Raw genomic sequence first — 22,746 nt, forward strand, 5'->3', positions numbered from 1 at the left:
CCAATAATCACTAGTGATGTGATCATTTTTTCAATCTAGGCTGGTTAGATTCCATATTTTAGCGAGCCGATATCCATAAACAGACCAGAATAAAACTAACCTGGCTCATGTGATCAACACTGAAGTGGCTCTCCTGCATAAACCTCTATAACTATAGCCGTTGGCTGTCTTTCTAGCAAAACACGAAATAGGCCATCTACAAATAACAAATGCGATACAATTTTATCGACTTTGCTGTGAAAGGTGAATTCTCGTGGAATTTTCCACGGTGAACAACTGGTAATCGTAATAATTATCGAATTAGTGACTTATATTGACGCTTCGTAAAGTAGTGATTCCTTTTTAGAACTATTGTTTTTCGGTATATCGATTTGAGTACAATTAACCTTCATGCCTTTAAAACAGACAAACACTCTAACTCTGAGTCCATCTTTTTATACTATTTTATACCATACTATTTTCAGAGACAGATTAGGGTTTTCTTTTAACATTTTAAAGTAGTTGGAAGCAATTTCCTTTAGCTGTCAATCAGATGAGATGAAAAATCTACCAATAGAGTTCCTAGTGAAAAAAGCTCTACTTGTAAAAATTTAAAGTGAAGTCTGAATACGTCAATAGTTCCTTTGATTAAACTGAACATTCAGTCTCCTTTATGATAAAAAGGTCCTCCCTTGGTCTGTGAGCGAGGAAAAGATGTGCAGACACACAAAGTAGTTACGCACGACAAGCGAATTCCATAAGTTTTTCCACTGCTTATCGTCTTTTTGTCTGTGAGCGAGGAAGAGTGATGCTTCAAATACACGAAATATTTATGCACGAATTTTGGTCAATTTTTTCACGGGTTAACACCGTGTGGAGAACGAAATAGCGAAGTCCGGAATATGTGCGACGAACAAAAATCATCAGGACCGAAAATATGTACAGTAGGCATGATTGTGATTTTTTTGCTGCCAGCTTAAGACTACAACTTATTACAACTATTAAACTGAGTCTAGATTTCACCACCAACTCACTTTCTCTATCATAACTCTTAAATACTGCTTCAACAGGGATGTAACATTGTGACTATTATAATTATCTCTTTGGAAGTTTTTTTGATAAAGAAAATTTTATTTTTGGAGTTGCCATGTCAGCCGTGTTGCTTTGTGCTCCAAGAAAAGAAAAGTAAGATTTCACTTTTTACATAATCCAGAAATGTAATAATATAAGACCTTAAAATAAGAACTAGTTAGTGAACGAATTTTATGCCAAGATCAATTCAATCGCGACTGATAATTGTCTGCCGCGGAAATACGTAGCATCAGAAATAAAACAACGCCGTAGCGAATTTGTGGATGTCAGACCAATTTTTTATGCCATTATATTCCTACAAGTTTTATTAACATAGCTTGTGTTATTGAAAAGTTATTTCAGATGATTATATCCATCCCCCTCCCCTCCCCCTGCCCCCTCTCCCGGTATTTGATAGCAAGAAAATCAGGTGTAAATAGGGTTAGTACACCCTATTTTGTCAGGCACACGAACTTTCGTGTTAAGAATGCATGAAATAGTTTTAGCCGAAATAGCAAATGCAATTTTTTTTTTTTCCTTTTTACTTTCGTTATCGTTTACTCAAAGCTTTTTTTAATTTTATGGAATTTAAATTATATTTATATACTCCAAGCCAGAAGGAAAGAAAACAACAACAAAATAAATCAATAAGTGAATAAACAAATAAAATTAACAAACAAATAAAATGAAAAAGAAGAAAAGTTATGAAATTGAAATAATTTTTGGCGGCGCACGAATGTTCAAAACAAGATAAAAAGATACTTATTTTTATTAGAATTATCATCAATAAGTTACCTCATGAAAAAATAAAACAATCTCTACATTTCATTCTTTTGTTATTTTTCACATTCTCTCTTCGCTCATCATTTTTCTTTACAACAGTTCTTATAACATATTTTTATTATACATTTTAATAAAGTTTATTCTGAATTCTTTTTCATCTTATCAGAATTATCCTTATAATGGAGTTTTGTTGGATCCATAAAAAATAGAATTTCTTTAAAAACAAAGTAAGTCGTCCGGTTTAACTTGTCTGTTTTACCGTTTTTACCTTTTCATTTTTAACCGCCGTCGTTGCTTTTGTTGTCGTCATCGTCGTCGTTAAAATTGTCGTCATCAGCGTCATCGTTAATATCGTGGCCGTCATTGTCGTCTTTGTCGTCCGTTATTGCTTTTTTTGACGTTGATTAGAGATTTATGATTTAGCAACCCATGATTGATCTTTCTCAACCTCAGTTAAAAATTCAAAAGAAGTTTTTGATCGTGTCGAGAGAGTTTGATTAAGAACATATTTTCCAAAAAACAACGAATTAATTTGTGCTTAAAAGGGAGTAAATAAAAAAGGAGAAAAATGAAAAAGATTTTTAGGAGTCTCGCGCCAGAAATTGATAACAACTGTCGATTCTGTAAATTAGAGCAACTTAAGCAATATGGTGAAATCCGCAGAATATATTTTGGAAATATTTACAGATAAAGGAATGGACAAAACTGCATGAAAGTGGATAAAAAACTTAATTAAAAATGGATATAAATTTTGGTTGTGATATCTTATAAATAATTTAAAACCGTAAGCATATTTACATAAATTAATTAAAGTGACATAAATTATGCAAACATTTCTTAGGGATATACAATATTTTGTATTTTTGATTTGTATGAAGATGGTGAAAGAGTGGAGTTTTAAATTGAACTTTCGTAAATTGCAAACTGTGCTGAACTTTGTCATGAAATTGTTATCAAGATGATCGCTTCATAAAGTTGGTCTTAATATATTAAATATTCATATTTTAATACTTTTTCATATTTTATATTTTCTTACTATTATGTTAAAAATTGTTCTTTAAAACTTTCTTTGGCTATGGATATGCTGAGAATTTTAAAATTGAGAGTTCTTGGATGCAAAGCCGAAAGGTACGAAAATTTCTACGTTTACTCTTGTGCTAAACTTTAAGAATATCTTTTGTGTTTCTGTTCCTTCTTTCCTGGGTGTATTTCTTCACCTTTTTTGTGTTATTAGTCATGTCTGAGAAAATCTTTCAACTTTTTGTACAATCACATAGATCAAGTTGCGTTAAATGTAACTAAGTATTGTAATAAAAGAAAATGTTTTGACTGGCTTATGGTTAACGTAATTTCTCGAGTTTTCAGGAAGACCAAATGCTAAACAGCTAGGGCGAATGTTTTCCTTATAGAAATAAAAAAGGAAACGAGTTTCTGTTTGGAGTAAGGCAAGTATATTATGCTACAGTATAGTATTTGAAATATCGAGTAGATTTATTTTTCAAGTAACGAATTAACGCGAACATTAGACCTCCCTCGTAAGGGAAGTATAATATACTACAGTATAGTATTTGCAATATCGAGTAGATTTATTTTTTAAGTAACGAATTATCGCGAACGTTAGACCTCCCTAGTGTCTACGTGCTTCCCATCGAAAAAAATTGGCGCGAAACTATCTATTAAAAGTGTAATTAATAAATAAGTCATAAAAATCTAAAATTACTTTGCACGCTTTTTTTTATAACAACTGGAATTCAAGAAAATTTTCAGACGTTCGTAAGTGTTTTAATATTTCTTGGTAGTATTCAGTAGAAAAGAAACGCTAGAAACAAATGGACTAAAATAAAGGATCAAGAATATGTACAATACAATAGTATCTAAGCATAGCACTTAATCTAGTATTTTCTCAGTTTAATCTTACGTGCAGCGTAAAGGCGTGTTAGTTAAAAATCTGTGATGCAAAAATTCACTGGAATTCTCAGCCATCGCACATATCTCTCGCTGTATCGTGTATCCTTGGCGCAAGGCAGTATTTTCTCGGCTATTATGAATTAATTAAAACTATCAATATATGAAAAAAATATTCAAAGAGTAATGGAAGGATGAGGACAAAATCATCGTGGTTATTAGTTTTGTTTATTTGTGTGTTTCGGCAAAACTGGAAAAACAAAATAGTTGCAATTCCATTTTTTTTTCTTGTTCTGTATTAAAGAGAATAAATCGAGCATGAATAATAGATGTCTAATACATATAATTATTTTTTTCAACCTAAAATGAGAAAGATAAATAAAAGATGAATGAATGAACAGAACAGTGTTTCTTTTTTTTCTTTTATATATTTTTTTTCTCGCAAAGCTCTTATGAATTATAAAAATAATTTTTTCCATCTGCCGGAGAAAAGAAATTAATTCGGTAAATATGACGTCACACAGGGATAATTTACAAAACCTGAAAATGTAAACAATTGGAAAAGAAAGAGAAAAACGAAAAATAAAAAAAATATATATATTTTTTTTAAAAAAAATTTAAACTGCTTGTATGGGAATATGTTTTACATTAAAAATATTTAGTCTTTATTTTCAGTCTTATATTTTATTGAATATTTTTTTGTGTAATGAAAATAAAGCCCTCAGAGAGTTTAAGCCTTAAAGCGATAATCGTTTCGGCACGTTAAATGAGGTAAGTCATAATTGTGGTATTCACACCTCTCCACCTCAGATGATATCACGTTGTATAATATATACCTTGTGGTAAATGAACTTAAGGATAACTTAAAAGTATCAGAAATTTTATCTAAAGGCAAGTTAGAAAATATTATATTTCGGCTGATTATTTCTTGAACAGGATAGTTACAACAGACTAGTAATAATACACTAGTTATAATGGACTAGTTCAGTGCCTGCGGACATTGTAGCATCCGTAGAAAAACTTTTATAAACTTTTTTATCTTTATTTTCCTTTCAAATGCCATCACTCTTTTAATCTATTTCCGTCTTTACGTTCTCGACTGTTTTATGTAAAAAATTATTTTCAGAAATGCATCTTTCAGTTATCTTTTTCAAGGTTGCTGTAAATAAACCCCTTTTTTAAGAAGAGACTGTCATTGAAATGGAAAGATCGTAATATCGCATTCATAATTTCGAAAAAAAATAAAAGCCAGGAATGACTTGCAGGGTTTTTTTTGTTCATACGAACATGTTTTGTAAGGTTTCTTACAAAAGGTTTCTGGTTCAATACAATTAGGTTTATTGTACAAAAAATGACCAACATTTAGAATTGTGGTATTCTGAAAGAAAGTGTGGAATCAACCACCGTCAATTCATATAATTCAGGTATTATTCTCTATTTCAGCTGCAAATTAGGTGCCACTGACTGTAAATGCGATGATAGCAACAGTTCAAATCTTCAGCACTAATTTTAATGTACGATGAGGTCTCCGTTCATTTGCTGCTGCGATGTAAATGCAGGGCTTAAAAATAGGCATCGAGTAAACAATTCTCAACAAACTACATCTTTAACAGGTTTTAGTGGGAAAGTTTACTAGCTGCGTGGAGTATGTAACTACTTAAAAGTGTTCATCACAAAATAACCCTGCGATGGAGAGTTATAGAAATTGTGCATCGTAAATCTTTACTTTACTTTTTTATCTCTATTAGCACACCCAAGACCAGCTCAATTAGCCAAACAAAAGGCTAACCGATTGGTTTAATTGGATGATATATCGCTTGCTACATTCCGCAACAGCAGTTGTTAATTTCGAGAGGGACGTTGTGTTACTTATATCACCATCTTACTAACATTTCATAACAAAAGTAGTGTTATCTTGTGATCCGATATGAGGTTTCTATTACTGCTAACGACGATTTCCATCGTTGGATGTGGTGTTATACCAGGTATGAAATTATATTTTCGTTATAAGTTATTTGCGTATTGTTTTTTTTATGAATTTAAATGTATTGTTTGTGAGAAAACTCGTGAAGGATCTCTCACTAACAACGTAACACAATTCAGCAGCGTAGTCAACGTGGAAAGAGTAGGGGTGGGGGAGGAGGGATGCAATGTTATGCTGATGTCCTTGTGAGTTGTACTAAATCTTCGTCAATCTAGCCAATTGAATTACAACGATTAGTACTGGATCGTTACTATAACACTATGCTTTTTACTAGTAAATCGTGCCAGCTACATATCTGTAAAATTCTATTTTATCAGTGTTCTTCACTGAAGCACTGAAATAAAATGCAACACAAATGAACGCGCAGGAGGCATAATTTATTTGTTAATAAAACTTGCTTGGTTGATTACAATAAGCTAACAAAATCGTTTTTTAATGGAATCTTAGAAAATTGCATTTTCTTGAATCAGATGTGCACTCTTTCTAAGAAAGCACTCATGCTTCATTACCGCCTGTACTACCACTTTTCATATTTTTTTGTTATTTTGGGAAGCGTGTTTTATTCGAATTTAAATCACTGTCTTAAAAAAAGGAACTGGGTGTAACTTTAGTAAATCATGCTGATGGTTTATACCACCATATAATGTAGTTACTTTTTTAATTGATGCCATAATTTTCTGCCTTTTTTTTATTTTAGGTTAGGAATATGTATTTTTGAGGAAATTTAAAGTCGGGTTTTAAACGTCCTTGGTATTTTTAAGGACATTACACCAGACACATGACCTAAGTCAACCCTAAAACCTTATTCCAAATTATTCTACATAACTTTTAATAGGCTTGTCCAAATTGAATCAAACTTGCCACAATGACAGAATGTCATTAAAGGTCATTTCAGCACTTTTTTGTGCCGTAATCAGAAGCTAGAAATTTGGCTACAAAGGAAACACTACTTGCTCAAAATAATATAGTTTTGGAACAAATTTCATTCTATTGAACCTTTTTGATAGCCAAATAAAATTTATGTAAAATATCTTCTGTTTTTACATAATTCCCATAAACAAATGCGAAAGATTACCCGAAAATCCATTCCTAATTTTAGGATAAAACCCGATAAAATCAGGAAATCGAGTTAACCATGTGACCTCACTCTTCTTCTCCCTTTTATTGAATAGAGTTAAGATAGCACAAAACTATACACATATTATCTTTTGTAGAGTTCAACACAAGCGTAGAAATGCAAAGTGAAAGAGCTATGAAACTACTACTGGAAGGGGAGCGTGTCCTTTTAAACTGTACAGGCTCTGTGACCTGGAAACAAGCTTCCAAATTTAACCAATCATTTTATTTCCATCTAAAGATCATGGATTTAAGGACCAACCAAATGCTAAATACATCGAAGGTGGTTTACAAAAATGATATGCCACTTATTCATCATCAATGGGTTTCAATATATGTATCCCATCAATTTTACACACCAAGTAGAGATTATATGTGCGCTCTAGAGAGTAATTTCACTGGATTTACTACTAAAAAGGCGACAACGAGCTTTGTTTTTAAAAGTAAGGACACATACATTTATAATTTTACTTTGCGAATGACAGGGTTTAGTTTTAAAAGGTGGTCTTGTTGAATTAAATACGATATCTTGTCCTATTAACTTTCTGTGGCTGCAACAAAATAATCAAAAGCGAAAGGTGTCTTGTAAAAAATATTATTATTTTAGATCCACCTCGAGTTCCCACAAATATATCGTACGCAATAGTAAGCAATAATCTATATGTATTCGCTGATAGCCCCTATAATGAACTTGTTCGTACAACATTGGATACCAAGTACGCAATGAGTGTTCGTGGCAATAATTGCTCGCATGGATCGATAGAAGAATGGAGCTTAATGGAGACTTGTACAGTTTCGCAAATGGATATGGAGAACACGGTCATATGCGTAGTAAAGGAAGCCAAGAAACTTGAAAAATGCTCGATTGTGTCGATTATTATTATCATTGATCAAGATGGTGCAGCAGGGCTAGCAGTGAGCCAAATGTTCAACATAAGAAACGGTAAGAATAATTTTTTTAAAATCTGTCTAAATCAGTTGTTCACTTCACTTTGAAGACACTTGCTTTTTCTCTTTAAATTTTACTCCTTAATTTTTTTGAAACAAACTCAAGTTGGTTTGTTGATCAAAGTGTTGTTAAATAAGAATTTAATTGAGAAAATAAAATAAGACACAATAATGCTGTATTGAAATAAAAATATTCAGCTTTTTGTGTTTTTGTTCGGTATTGAGCTTTTGACATACGTGGTCTTCGTGAAAGGAATAGCACCTTATTGTGCTTTAAGCATAATTTTCGCAATTAAAACGTGTCAAGCGTGCCGCCTACTTTTTTGCAATTATGAGCCCCTCGATTCTTATAAGCCATGCGTTTTCTCGACATAATTTTCATTGCTTTTAAACTTTTAAATTTGTAAAATTTTCCAATTCTTGGGGCTAATAAATGGTAGCTCCGGGAGAAGACACTAAAACTTGCTTCCTTGAAAACACTTTGCTTTATGCTGCAACCACCCTCCTTCTGTTTACAACTCTTTTGCGCAAACGCCTAAAGGCTTTTTTCTCTTTTCTGATTTTTCTCTCTAAAATTTATTTTTGACTATTTTCCCGCAAATATCACAATTAGAAGACCAGCAAAAACAACAATTTATGTTTTTGATATTGAGATTAATTTTATTTAAACAAATTTACAGGTCGGTAGAACATAGCTGCGTCTCCTTCGAGGAATGAAGTCTTAAAGCAACTAGTTGTTGAAACGTTGGAACTTCTTCAAAATCTGCTGAAAGACTTCTGTTTCTCGATAGTTTTTCTTTTATAATAATACCCTCTTGTCGAGGTAATTGTGCAGATCTGCTCCGACCACCTCTACGCCTCTTGTTGATTAACTCTAATTCTCTCTCTTCTTCTGTGATCTGGTCTGGGTTTTTATGTCTATAATTTTTCATTCTTGTAAATATAGCGTCATTGTTATTATTACATTCAGTATCAGGTGTTTTTGGTGGCGCGGGAGATTTACGAAAAACACTCAACTTTCTGGTCCGTTTTTTAGATGTTTTTTCTTCATTAACTATTGCTGGTAAAGACAATGAACGCTTACATTTTTTATGCATTTTTTCAATATTGACATCGACTTTTTCGTCTGGTTTGTTATTTGTCCTCATCGAAAGTTTTTGTTGGAAATCTCTCAAGGCATTACCGAGTCTAGCGAAAGATTTCTTTCTTGTCAGTGGTCTCGATATTTCATCTTTATCATTGTTCGTCTTAAAACCATTTACCTTTCTAGTTTTAGCAAGTTTGACTTGATGTTTTGACTCTGTATTTGTAAACATATACTCATTACTGTTTGAATCAGTGAGTTGATAAAAATTATCTTCATCACATTCTTTACTTTGGTAATCTTTGAAACTGTTATGTCTGAGAAGTAAGTTTGCCTTTGTCATTTCGGGAAAATCTCTAAACAAATTAAAAATAAAAATAAAAATACGATACAATAGATTCAGCATTTAATTATTTGTCTTTTCAAATATAAAAATCTGTCGAGAATGCCAAAAATCAATCAAATCTCTGGTAGTTCAGGTTTTTGTTAACCCAAACACCCAAGCAGCTGTAATAAATAGCCACAAAAGTTAAGGCGAGCTACCCGTGTGGTAATGCGTCGCATGGAAAAGCAATTTTTAAACGAAATATAAAAAGAAAGTTACAATAGAGGTTCCGGTAAATACCTGTCTGAGATTACTACCTCCCTCCAAAAATATTAAAAAATTTAGTAAATGCATGATCTCTGTTTACCCTTGTCTCAATTAAACGTTCTTTTTTAACCAAAAAACGTTTATGAGAGACTTCCTCGTTTGAAAAAAAGGATATAAAGACAAAAATTGAGGTCTTCTATACTTTAAGTTAAGGAAATTTAAAAATATAACTGCACTCTGTTAGATGGAACAGTGGCGATGACTTCATGGGTGTACCTTAGATTTTTTTTTGTGGTGGTATTTGGATTCCTTAGTTTAAACACATACTCACCATTTCACCCCGTCTTTTATAAATGTTCCCCTAAAATCTTGAAAAATAAATAAATGCCAGGGGGTTTGTTAGATCATTTACCAAAATTAAACAACTTGGGTAATATTACTGACCAGCAGAAAAGATATCATTGCTTAATTTTTTTGTTTTGCACTGTCAGTTGATTGTTGCTAAAACTTTGCAAAATCTTGTAGTAATTAGCATAGCTGAAGAACCTTAACACATCAATTATTTGTTCAACACTGTGTTGTGTTACGAACATAAATGCTTTTTTTTGACATGATCGCATCTTCATATGCAATTTTACAGCTAAAAATATTTGACAGAGGTGCTGACTTTTTTACATCAAAAATATTATTCTAGCTATCATCTTATGTTAAAAATTTTACCATTTCTTTCTATATTTACCTATTCCATTGATATCTCGTCATGCGTCAGTCATAACATTCACATGAACTTTCGTGAACATTTAGACATTATATAAGCAAATAAATAAACGAACACGAAACCAAATAAACAAATAATAATAATAATAATAATAACAATAAAAATTAAAATCAAAATAAGAGAATTAACATCTACTTACCAAATTTTAATCATGCACAATTCTTACAAAGCTCACAAACAAATCTAAATTTTTTATTTATTTATTTTTTTTTTTGACGCAGAGTGATTTTGAGAATTAATTGTCCCATGCGTGTTGTGAGAGCAGATTCAAATTAAGACTAGTTATAAGTATTGCAGCAAGTGGTATAAAATATGCGACGGTTTCTATATGAATCTAATATGCGTGTACATAGCTATTCAGGTAAACTTAAAAGTTGTTGATGAAAATCATTGAGAATTTTCAACTTTTGTGTCTTCAAAAAAATAAAATAAACTTAGATAAAGAAATTAAAAAGAATAAAACTTTTATACAACGCAGAAGCTACGGAACTAAGTACATATTTTCGCAATAATTAACCATTTTGGTTAAGGCGGTTCACCTAGCAAAAAATTCTAAATTTCAAGAATTGTCTTTTACCTGTTTTCTGACAGCAAATTCATCTTAGAATACCGTGGCAAGTAGTGCTTATGACAAATTTACGTTTTTATTGCGCATTCTGACACTTTTTTTTAAATGCATAGCAACGCCCTTAGCAACCGTTTTTGCATTTTTAGACGGTTTTCTTGCCCCTCTGTTAATGTTTGATTCTTCGCAATAGCTAGATGATACTTTAGGGCCTCCTAAGGCAATATAAGACAGTTCTGAATGTTAAATGTGGTGTTCCACACGCAGTCAGAAAGCTGTCTTAACGATGCACCTTCCGAAGTAAACTCGTCATCAATCAGACTTAGTGCTGCTGTATATCTTTTGTCGATCTACAAGTCAAGAATATCCATAAAATAATCTTTAACAGTCAAATATATGAGAGCATATAAAAACCATCCTTTGAAATCCAATATAGAATGTTAATTGATCCAACACACCGTTACCTATTAACTTCATTGCTTCATCTCTGCACGACACCTGCTTAGCATGAGATACCCCATACGTAGTAGACTTAGTGTATTGATAGCTTACTGATATTCACACTATAATACCTTCTGTCATAAGAGCTATGTCTTGAATATATATATATCGTTAGAAACTATGGGATACTGTAGAATAACACTTCTGTCTATTATTTAGGCTCTTGTTATGACTAATACGTCAAGGACTAATCGTTGAACAACTGTAGTCATAAGAAGCTGAATTTTCATGTGATAATTTTTAGATCAATTTAAAGGATAATACATAAATTAGTGATTTTTGGCATGCGTTTAGTAAAAAATCAGTGTTGACGAATTTTTTCACATTTTTAGAGAAAATTGAGTCTCCTTATTATCTCATCTAATATCTTGAAAGCTTCGAACTTCACTATAGTTATAAACTTTTTATAAACTTTACTGATAAAACATTATAGTATTAGATAAAACACTTTAGATTCATGATAGAACATTGTATTTTTAGTCTAGGAAAAACTTGAAGTAAATACGTGGCTTTGAAATTAACGTAAAATCTTTAAAACAAAATTTCATCGCACATATAAAATGCATTTTCCACCACCCTGACTCTTACAGAATGAGGTATAATAAAATTGCTTAATAGAATTCATTAAGAAATTTCCTTTGTGCATGCTAGAATTAAAAGCTTTGGAAAGAGAACTACGGAGATAGAGATGGTCATAATAAGTGTATTGTACTTTTTGATAAAGGTTGCCAGAAACACCAGATTACATCTATCTTCTGTTATCTCGAATGTCCAAGAACGCTGACTGCGCTATTTTGAAGAAGACGGAAATGCCTAAAATATATAATTCTGTGACAAACATTTGTAGACTGTCTAACTATTTTGCATCCATCTAGACGTAGTAAATCGCACATAAGCCTTACTATATATTATAGTTAGTGGTATACTGATTAAGAAAATTTGAGATGTTAATATTCATAGGACAAACAATCTTTTCCAAGCCGTTAAAATAAATAATACTCTATAAAAACATAACCAATGCATTATCAAAAAATATGTAAATTATTTCCGGCTGATTAACAAATAAAAAGGCAGTACATTACTGGATAGCAACGGAGTGTCTTGCATTGAACTAAAGGCTGGCTTTAACTTCGACGCTGTTGCCATAGCGCCAGAAAAAATGCTAATAAAAACTGACCAGTGGGTTTGGAGCAGGCATTTTATAAAGTTATTTAAAGCATTGGACTTTGTTCCTCCCTTGTAGGCTTCATGATTGTCATATTTGACATTTAGTTAAGGATTTAGACTGAAAAATACGAGTATTTGTAACAATAAAAAAATGAGAAGGTAAACTTTTATTAGCATTAACAGATATCCAACTGTTTTAAGAGTGGAAAACTTAAATTTAGCCTTATATTGTCGCTAAGGTCTAAAGTCCAGATTGTTTAAAAACTCAGAGTTTGTAAGCTAGGTGTATTGATATTTTGTATCCTCGACATTCTAAAATCTAAAATTTTCACAAAGTTATGCAATCTTTCCTAACTGAAGTAAACAAAATTATTTAGTATTTTTAGTGCATTAATTGACCGCTAATCTGTGAAGGCTCCAACGATTAAGAGAAAGTGATAAAAACCAAAGTTAATTAATTAATTTTTGTCTTAAATTAGAATTGCAGCTTTGATATCCGTTTTAAGACAGACCTTCCCATTTCCTGTTGCTATTTAGCAAGCTGGAAGGGGATTGTTCAATTTATGAAACCGCTAGTACTCACCCATCACTGATACCTCATTCCGTACATATTTAACATAGACACTATTGCGTACGGTAATTAAAGTTGTTTTCTGCTAATAAGCATGATCGTAAAAGAACGTGGCAAACTTTAGTTAGACAAAAAGTACTTTTAAAGGTTTAACATAATTTGTGAAATAGGAAGCTTCAGTTTCCACGTGATTTTTACCCTCTTTGTTATTGTTAACAAGGAAATATAGATTGTTTTCATTTTGCAAAAACTTTGAAGCCAGAATAAACCTTTTTCAGCGGAATCTTTCTTAAGCGGGCAGTTCCCTCGTTGTGTAAGCAGTTTTATTGACATTTTCCTCCATGCAGTGACCATTGGCACACATTTTTTTCTATTTTTTTTTACTTACTTTCTAAATATTTGTGTAAAACAGTTGGTTATTTATTTAGACTTGTAGCATTTTTATTTCCTATTTAATAAATGTTTTTCTCTTGGTCTGTCCGAGCAATATACCTGTCTGTCAAACAGAGAGAAAGACTGAAGAGAGCCTGGAAAACACTGAGACAGATTTGTCCGCGAATATCCACTTTATAAAAATTCGACTGAACGAAATCATTACTGCATAACAATTTCTGATAAAAAGCATTTTATGCGTTTTTGTTTGTGAACTTTCTGCAGTCAGTTATTTTTAACATCGGACGCGGATTAGGTTCGTACTTTTGAGTTTTTGAATTTGTAGATATCAGCCTGACTATTTTTCCGACATTTTAAAACAGGGACCCGACGGAGATCAATTCGTTGCGCAAAAAAGCTATATAAGGTTACTAGCACAATTTAAACGCTATCCACTTGGTTTGCAAATCCTCAAGTAATGACCTACTTATCCATATTTCAAAAATGACGAAAGGCTGAAGTTGTTTGCTATACAACTAGGCAATACCAGTTTGTGTGTCCAGGTTCTAATGCCTTGGCTTAGCTCTCTGTAAGACGGGTTGGTATACGCAGGTATTGACCGACGTCAAAAAAGACAGTAGGATAAACGTAAACAAGCACAATAAATTATTATGCATGAAGCATCTATATATTTATAATAAATGCACTCTGTATGTCTGCGAAATATTCTTTCTTCAAACCCCCGTCGGAATATTTTTTTTACTTCCTGTTCGCAGGCAGACAAAAACGCACAAAATGCCAATGCAGGAAATATGTATGAATTATGTGCAAAAATGTGAGGGCTGTGGATTTTTTTCTTAACTGATAAACAACTAGTCAAATATAATGCTACATTTAATTCCATCTACCCTTTTGATTAAAAACAGCATAGATTATAAAACAAAAAAGAATTTCTTAAGTGGTACTGTCACTTTTGTTCCGTTTTGTTCGTGCAAGCCTATAAAAATATTTGCTGAGATACAATTCAGTGAAAATCTCACAGCAGCACATCTCTGAACGTTGCTACTTAGTTATCTACACTAATTATAAAAACGGTTTATAAAAACTGATTTGATTGAAAATACCAAATACAATACGAAATCTTTTTAGTGCAATTAAATTCTCTTTCAACTCCAATCTTAACGAGTCGTCTTTTTTGCTTTTCAGCCAATTTTACTTATAACTATCCAACCTAGTTAAAAAGCTATCAAAAAACCCAGGAATTTGATTGTACACGCCGATGCCATCTGCGACTCAAAATCTCGAAGCAAAAATGATATAGACATGTTTTCTGTTAGTAAGTCTTAGGGTGCACCTTAAAATTTAACATTGCAGAAGTATTTTGTAATCTGGTGTTGTCTAGTTACAAACTTACGCCTTGTTGACAAATAAGATTAACCGTTGAAACACAAAACAAATGCTGAGTTATAACTCTGTAATTTATATTTGTAATGCAATATAAACTTTAATACCTAATATTTATATGAAAATAATTTTAGAATCCTAATATCGAAATGTAGTTCGAAAGCTACCTATTGTTAGACGATTTCTTGTTGTAGCCAAAAAGGAAACAACAGGTGTGTTGAACATTGAGTAAAAATGTGTGAATACTTTACATCCAACAAAATACAGAAAATACAAAAGAGTTGATTTAACTATGAACAGGTTTTTTTGATTTCTCTTTTACAACTAATCTTTGTTTAAGTCCTTTTCTACAAAGAAATCATCAGCAATTACATCATTTCCTCAAATTGATCAACTAATTCGCATGTCAGATAACTGTTAAAAAAACAAATAATAAGAAATTGCCCCTAATTACCTCTACAGCTGATTAAAACCTGAATCATGCAAGCCTACAATGACTGTTACTAATTAGCTTAACTATGAGAAAAACTTTTTATTTAAAACAATCTTTCTTTAAATCTAAATCATGTGCCTGTTATACTATGATTCATAAGTTTATGTTGCATATACCACATTTAAATACGCGTACGCAATACGGTTGCATAACAACCTCACATTGTAAGCACTGAATCAACCAAACCCAAGATGGAGAAAAAATTCCTGCGTGGTCTGCGTTAATAATCCCAGGACCGGCATTACTCAACTACAGGACTCCAAAAAGAAAAGAAAAAAAAAGAAAGGGAAAAATATTCTTGTGATTTGTGGGTGTCTTAAATCTTCTTAACTTACCAGCAGTTACTGCTATACATACGTTAAAGCCGACGTCTGAGCGAATTGACGCCAAATCGACGCTTCTACAATGTTTGAGTATCAACTGGGTAATGTAAGGTTTAGTTTAGTAACTTTCAAGAACAGGACAGCGTTCATCGAATAGTAAAGTATGTATTTATTAAATCTACCTCAGTTTAGACGTTTTCTCAGTTTACTTGCAGATTACAGCTTCTGTCGGAAACTTTTCGGAAATCTGAGGAGATTCAATACTAAGTACTGGTCTCTCATGTTTTCCTTGAAAAGAATATTCCACCTCAAATTTGTTACTTTCAAAAGTATTTTGCTTTAAAAAGTTTATACAGCAAGATTACAAAATTCCTCAGAAAATCTATTATGGAACACATTTAGAATATTTGTTTCAGAGTGACTATCACCTTTTGGAAAAAACATTTTTTTTTAATTCAAAACAATTCACGTGTCTTAAACCTTATAAATATATATATTAGAAGTTAATAAAAAAACAGTTCTCATACCTGACTAGTTCTAACAACAACTTTTGCTTGAGCTGTACTGGATGATAGTTGAATCAGTTTCGATATTTCTTAGCAAGCCGCGAAGAAAAGCGTCCAAATATATATTGCTCAACTCATTGTAACCTTGTTTGCTTTTGTCTATGTGTGTACTAACATCTGTTTTGATATCGACTATGCCTAATGAAACTAAGTTAATTAAAAAAAGCTCCATCTGAGATGCTCCGGTTTACCCTTTATCTAGATTGTATGTCAGTTCTCATAAACTTTGTTATTACAACAATCATTGAAATGCTAAACTCTTAGGGTAGGGACAAGACTTCGTGGTATGCCGGGTTTAGTTGGGTTATTTTAGGTGTCTCAGTAAATGCTGCATAATTATCTTGTTCCCAGCAAACACTTGACATCGTAGGTTTGTTTCAGCTTCAGCATGACCGAGACCCATATTTAAACTTTCAACTATCACAAAAAAAACGCTTTTGCTTTTTCGATAAAGAAAATATTTCTAGCATTCTTACCGGGCATCGGCCATGGTGACACATAAAATACCGGCGTTACTATTGGAAAGTGATATGAAATAGGAGTGTGATGTAATACGTGGGGTAATAAATAAAAAGATCCAGTAATGTATCCTTCAGCGCAAGAATAAAGGGCTTTATATAAAAAATCACAATAGATTTCTTGGAGAACTAAAATAAACTGTAGTCGCATAATTGTTGATAACAAAAATTGCGTATCCGAAATGATCCTCCTAAATTAGTACCTGCGACGGAGAACAGTGTTGTGTATTACGTATTTGCTTAGATTACTACAAGTCGGATAAACTTTCTTCATCAAAAATTTGTCAAAAATAAAGGCTTGATTCCTTGTTAAATCCATTCTATTATACTAAGTAGTAATCGCATCAATAAGTTGACAAATATATATATATACATAGTCAACTAATTCCTCATGTTTTACGTCAAAAATAACGTTATAAGAAGCTGGAATTGTGCCATGGGATAGGGTTTGATGCAGCTTTGAAAACTGTAATGTGGATCGGCAGAAAGAAGTTTTAGGATTTTTCTTATTACATTTTCACAAATACATAATAAAAATATGAAAAAATTAAAATATGCTTTTGCCTTTTGCACAAGAAAGTTTTGGCTCATAGACAAAGCTACGTTTCGTTCTTAAGAACCATGTTATGAAGAACGGCTCGTACAAGCAGGTAATCTGGAATAGGACCTTTTTAGCACTGAGTATTATATGTTAACTCTTTTTTTTCTACAGTAAAGGAAACAGAAGCTTTTGCATCCGTGGAGACCATTTACAACTCGTCAAACCAAATTTTAGTGAAGTTACTTGATAATACAAAATTAACAAAGTTCCATGGTATCTCCTACAAGGTTAAATATTGGACTAAAGAATCAACCAGTGAGAAAAAGGTATGATGATTTCGCCATTATAAGGGAATTATCGAACGGAAAGTCGTATTTTGCCACCGTGTACTAAAGTCTTTATAGTCTTACAATTAGTCCATGCGTTTTTGGGTAATTTCTTTTTTTCTTTCTGCAAAGTCTATGGTGGCATTTCAACTAAGATATTTACGCCAATATCCAGCAAAATTATTACCATTTGTGAAGATCTTGGACAAGTTTTACAGTTGGAAAAAAGAAATTGTGTCCTGTTTAACACGTTTTCACCAAAATGTCTTTTGCCAAATGCAAAACGTCTCGAAAAAGTTGACCAACGACTAAACTTAAGATATTTGTACGCAGGTATATTTAAAGACGGTATTAATGAGTATTCAATTTGATTTTCTGATACCAGGAAATTGCTTCCACCAGTCGTTTAATTCCTGTCAAAGATCTCTTTCCGAACACATGTTATTACATATCTGCAAAGTTTGAGGCATCCATATATTCAACGGAAGATAAAATTATTGCTAACTGGACAACACCACAGTTAGAATGCACCAAAGTTAAAGGTATCTTGCGATTTTATGTACCTTTTTACAAAGCAGATTTTACGTTTGCGGGAATTGATTGATTAGGAATTCAATTTCTGATTGGTTCAGTTATAAAGTGCGCTTTTTATTCAGGCGTTCTTGGCGGCATGCTCCCGATGTTTAGTGTCTCGGCATGCGCCTTAGATGTTTTTTATGGTCGCGAAGCCTTTTTTTAGTAGCTTTGAAAGTGATGAAAAAAATCAACACAGAATGTTTTAACAGTATATATTTAATGTCTAAATAGACAAAATGGACAAAAACTAACAGAGCTTTACCTAAAGTAGTTTATCCAATTTTATATGTTATATTAATATATATTATCTCGTAATTTTGCAGCGATTACCGATCATCCTCGAAATTTCACTTGTCAACAAGTAGCCCGACCAACTGGTGGCTCACCTGCCATGCTGAAGCTAACATGGGAGGTAAACTTTTTATTTACTCCTTACAAAAATGGTAGCTTAGCTGCGCAAGTAGCGAGACGCACGCAATGCGGTATAAAAAGGACAGGCGAACCCGTGGATTTTTCCACGGGCCAACGACTAGTTTTGAGATTTATTATATTGACATTCTCAAAACTTGAAAATTTTTGAGAATGGCAGAAGTTAGAGAAAAAAGAAAATAACAAAGCAAAAGATATAAATTGAAAAAAAAAGTTATAAAATGCAGTTTAGAATTCTTTTACCAGCTTTATCGTACGTTTTGCAACGAATTTAAATGTTAAAAGGTAAAGTTCAATGGTTTTTCTTTTTCTTCTAACTTTTTGACTTGCCTAAAATCAGGATAATAACTTCATACAAAATTCAAGTAAAAATAGGGGCAGGGGGCAATTCACTATGGGGGAGGGATTATTTCACCTAGTACCACTTTCCAGCTAGACTGTCTGATCATAGAATTGAAAAAAGTTAAGTAAAAAAGTAAAATAATTTTCTATCCGGCTGCTGGTACCAAGTGTTTATCCAATCCATATTGTAATTTTAGTCTCCTAATATCGACACAAAGATATATGGTAAGATCAAATCCTACAAACTTAGCACCGTGATTTTGCTTCCTCATATTCGGACAAATATAACTCTAAATGCAACAGTAGCTATGAGCAAAGAAGACGATTATCAACTGTATTCTAACTATGACGAGTACAAATTTGGTAGATATGTCTACTATGAACTAAGTGCGTGTAATGATGTTGGTTGCAGTGACGTCTTTTCAAGATGCAGTCTCAAATTGTCAGGTAATTTTATTTATTTAATTAGTTTTTTTTTTGAGATGTTGGGCAGCAGCTGAAAGTTAGTAATAATCCTGAGGATTTTGTTCAATTTTGTTAGAATCTGAAACAATTTTAATATGCTGCCATTTATCTGTGTAAAGATAATACTTCTTTAACAACAAGTAAAACATTCTCCCTATAATTATTGCATTCTGTATTAGCTGTACATGAGATATTGATCGATATTTGATTGCCTGTTTTGATTACTCATCCAAACTTTTCAACGACCATTAGCAATACACGAACACTGTTTGTCCCCACTCAATGTCGAATTTAATAAACAAATATTGAACTGTAATCGGACTACCGACATAAGGTAGAACCCCATTTCTTCATCTGCAAGGTTTAATAACAATAGTTGTGGCTATATATTGCTAACTATATGGAGACTCTTTATATTCAAATTAGTTAATATTAAAATGTCCAATTCCATTGTTTAATGTTTAAATAATGTTTGTCCAACTGTTTTTCACGTAGAGTAAAATTATTTTCAGTTGGCCAGTGTAAATGCCATTTAATATTATTTTTATGTTGTCCCAAAAACTATGTCTCATATGTTTGTATTTCAGATCCATTACCCAGTGTTCACAAGAGAATACCATTATCGATTTTGCTCAGCTGTCTCATCCCAAGCATAACAATAGTGATGTTAATCATAGGAGCGTTCATTTCGTATTACACGTAAGTTGAACATTATATGTAATATTGTACAATCATTTGTAACAACTGGTATACAAACATCTACAAGAAGGATATAATTAGCTCGGCACATTTGTGTCGATAACGTATTCAATTCGTTGCAAATTAATTCAACAGTGACCAGCTACTAGTTTCTTCATATCAAACTGATTTTATTTCAAGAAAACATATGGACTTACGTACAATATATTGTAAATCGTAATTACATGTGTACAAGTTATTGTACAAATGTATCCAATTGTGTACCAGATATTGTGATCGTGGAAACTAGCCTTTAGGCATAGCGGTATCTGCATTTGAGGTTATTTTGTGCAAGGCATAGATGCCTTTGTCCTCACTAAAAGTTTCGTAATGATTTAAAGGTGGTGGCATAGTGGTATTTCTTACGTACAGTTGCAAAGTTTTTGTGTGAGTTAAAAGAAAATTTAAAGTGATAACTATGTCTTTTTTGTTATTAATTTTTTGTAAATATATATATTTTTTTAGCAAAAAGGAGATTGCTAAAGATTTGGAGGAACCACTAACTGTAACTGGAAAAACGGTAAGGATTATATATGAGATTCCATATAAGTTTTATTTTTCGTCACTTAAAAATCGGCTAATTTTAAAGCACCCTGTTTTTTTTCAAACAGCCAGCATTACATTTTTCAGCTTTGATAAAATAATTGGATTTATATTTCCATCGGTGGATTCACTTCCTTTTAGCTTATTTGCTCGTCAATTGGTACTTGCTTTCCAAATTGTGAGGTGGATAGACCTTTTTAATTAATTTAGTCTGTTATATTTTCCTAAATAAACATTGCATATTTGTCCTTTTTGACTAAAACTTACCGAAGAAACAACTTAATTATATATGAAAGAGCTTAGAAAGTTTAGATTTTTTCAAAAGTCTTGATTGCTTCTCAAGTCAAAAACTTAGACTTCCACTGATTTTAATGAAATTATAAACAAGCCCTGAGCGAGGGGATGTGTGTAAGTTGTACTAAAGCTAGTTGATAGTGTCACACCATTAGAGAAACCTCTGAGCCATTTCCCTAAATCAAATAATGAAAAGATTTCAGAACAACTTTTAAAGATCTTTTACATGAAATCAATTTGTTTTTCACAGGAGTTAAGCTTTAAGGACTTCTGTTTTCTAACAATAACTTCATAAAAAAGTAGCCAGTTTCGTTATTGAAATACCAAAGTAGAATATCTCATTCACTTGGCGAGCACCTGTTGGGTCTAATATTCTACGACAAAGCATTAGCTCCATGCCTTTAAAAAGGTTATTTCTGTTGGCATTGTTGATATTTAGAATGATGCAGCTGAGGGAAATTCGTCCCAGGAATCAGATGTTGATGGCACTAGTAGCGGCAATAACAACAACAGCGTCAATAAATCAGTCAAAAAGAGTAACCCTAGACTCCCACCTCAATTGACAGAGGAGGGTAATGGACGACCAGATAGTTATGCAGATGACAACATCACTTCGGCAAACAATAAAGATAAAACATTATTTGTTAACGCAACTTTAAATGAAAGAGAAAGGGAAATGAATCGACAAAGGGAGTTACAAAGAGAACTAGAAAGAGAGCGTCTTCTACAAAAGGGAAGTAGAAGTGCCACCAACAGTCCCTTGAAAGTTTAAACCACAGATTGCAATAACAGCGGCATTAAAAGTGGTTGTTATAGATTTGTGCAGGATACTTTTGTTCTCCGTTATATAATGAATATTTTTAAGTAAAATCAAACCGTAACAGCAGGGAATGAAAGACTTTTAAATTTTTTTCCTACGCCGGTTTGAGCCGTATATTTTTGTCAATTTTTAATTGGTTTGTGTAATAATTCGAGTGAAATTTCTTAGGATATTTTTCCACCATTTGTACATATATATAATTGTATATTATTATAATTTTATAACCACGGACCCAATGAAAATGTTATTAAGGGACTGTTTATATGGCGACGGATTGACTCGGCAAAAAAAAGCTGGCGCGCTTGACTTCCAATCAATCGAAACAAAAAGCAAGACGCAACAAACAGAATATTTCCAATTATAAAAAGGAATTGTTTACGGGAGCATAAAAAGCCATGTCGCGTATTGTCAGGATGACTTGGTATGGCGTGTTTGCACGGAAAAATTCATTCCGTCTTGCAGGAATGTCGATAAAATTACCCGAAATCTTGGAAAAACGGAATAGATCGATTCTCATACAAAAAATGTTTGATTTTTAGTAAAGATTTTTAGCGTCTCGGCTCTAGTCCGCTCAATCTGGCTGGCTCATATAACACTCCCTTACAAAATTATATTTATAAGCAAGGGGTGGGTTTATTATCAGTTACAAATTCCTTTATTTAGCCCTGATTACAGTTTTTACTAGCTCTGATAAAATAGTGAAAATTCCGAGAACATGGTGGGAAGTCCGCTCCTACCATTTAAATTGAAAAGGTCTAATTGATTCCCGCTATTTTTCCGTAATTTATGTAAATATTTTTAATTATAATAATATTTTGACTTGTTGATCTACATTTTGATTTGTAATAACTTTATGACTTAAAGAAAAAAGAGTCTTTAAAAGCTACGTGAACGTCAATATTAAGTACCGCCAATGAAACTAGATTTTTATATTCTTTTATTATCAAGTGGT

General features: G+C 32.4%; 2 protein-coding genes across 9 annotated transcripts; one reads left to right on the top strand and one right to left on the bottom strand.

The window, feature by feature from the left end:
* The first annotated feature begins 1,931 nt into the window (after positions 1 to 1,931).
* LOC130628575 (uncharacterized) lies at positions 1,932 to 22,680 on the top strand. 4 transcript variants are annotated; one of them, XM_057441527.1, is made up of 11 exons: positions 1,932 to 2,060; positions 5,487 to 5,723; positions 6,937 to 7,281; positions 7,446 to 7,781; positions 17,433 to 17,587; positions 17,973 to 18,129; positions 18,487 to 18,575; positions 19,132 to 19,381; positions 19,987 to 20,098; positions 20,603 to 20,657; positions 21,414 to 22,680. In XM_057441527.1, the coding sequence occupies exons 2-11, from the start codon at positions 5,666 to 5,668 to the stop codon at positions 21,744 to 21,746; spliced, it is 1,890 nt and encodes a 629-aa protein (XP_057297510.1). In that variant the 5' UTR covers positions 1,932 to 2,060; positions 5,487 to 5,665; the 3' UTR covers positions 21,747 to 22,680. The 4 variants fall into 4 exon arrangements, with proteins under 4 accessions (XP_057297510.1, XP_057297509.1, XP_057297511.1 ...); XM_057441526.1 differs by lacking the exon at positions 1,932 to 2,060 and adding an exon at positions 2,345 to 2,961; XM_057441528.1 differs by lacking the exon at positions 1,932 to 2,060 and adding an exon at positions 4,357 to 4,509.
* Positions 8,368 to 16,307, bottom strand: LOC130628576 (uncharacterized). Of its 5 annotated transcripts, none has more exons than XM_057441531.1 (3): positions 16,164 to 16,258; positions 10,202 to 12,119; positions 8,368 to 9,226 (listed from the first exon to the last, which is right to left on the bottom strand). In XM_057441531.1, the coding sequence occupies exons 2-3, from the start codon at positions 10,222 to 10,224 to the stop codon at positions 8,461 to 8,463; spliced, it is 789 nt and encodes a 262-aa protein (XP_057297514.1). In that variant the 5' UTR covers positions 10,225 to 12,119; positions 16,164 to 16,258; the 3' UTR covers positions 8,368 to 8,460. The 5 variants fall into 5 exon arrangements, with proteins under 5 accessions (XP_057297514.1, XP_057297518.1, XP_057297517.1 ...); XM_057441535.1 differs by having other exon boundaries at positions 8,370 to 9,226; positions 12,019 to 12,119; positions 16,164 to 16,256; XM_057441534.1 differs by lacking the exon at positions 16,164 to 16,258 and having other exon boundaries at positions 8,370 to 9,226; positions 12,019 to 16,133.
* Positions 22,681 to 22,746: the final 66 nt, after the last annotated feature.

The sequence above is a fragment of the Hydractinia symbiolongicarpus genome, chromosome 15, assembly GCF_029227915.1.
Source record: "Hydractinia symbiolongicarpus strain clone_291-10 chromosome 15, HSymV2.1, whole genome shotgun sequence".
NCBI lineage: Eukaryota > Metazoa > Cnidaria > Hydrozoa > Anthoathecata > Hydractiniidae > Hydractinia > Hydractinia symbiolongicarpus.

Coding starts and splice junctions, on each gene's coding strand:
- LOC130628575 (XM_057441527.1), top strand. CDS start 5,666: ATGAGGTTTCTATTACTGCTAACGACGATTTCCATCGTTGGATGTGGT. Junction 18,576..19,131: donor TGCTGAAGCTAACATGGGAG/GTAAACTTTTTA, acceptor TTGTAATTTTAG/TCTCCTAATATCGACACAAA. Junction 20,099..20,602: donor GCGTTCATTTCGTATTACAC/GTAAGTTGAACA, acceptor ATATTTTTTTAG/CAAAAAGGAGATTGCTAAAG.
- LOC130628576 (XM_057441531.1), bottom strand. CDS start 10,224: ATGACGAGATATCAATGGAATAG. Junction 9,227..10,201: donor ACGAGATATCAATGGAATAG/GTAAATATAGAA, acceptor TAATTTGTTTAG/AGATTTTCCCGAAATGACAA.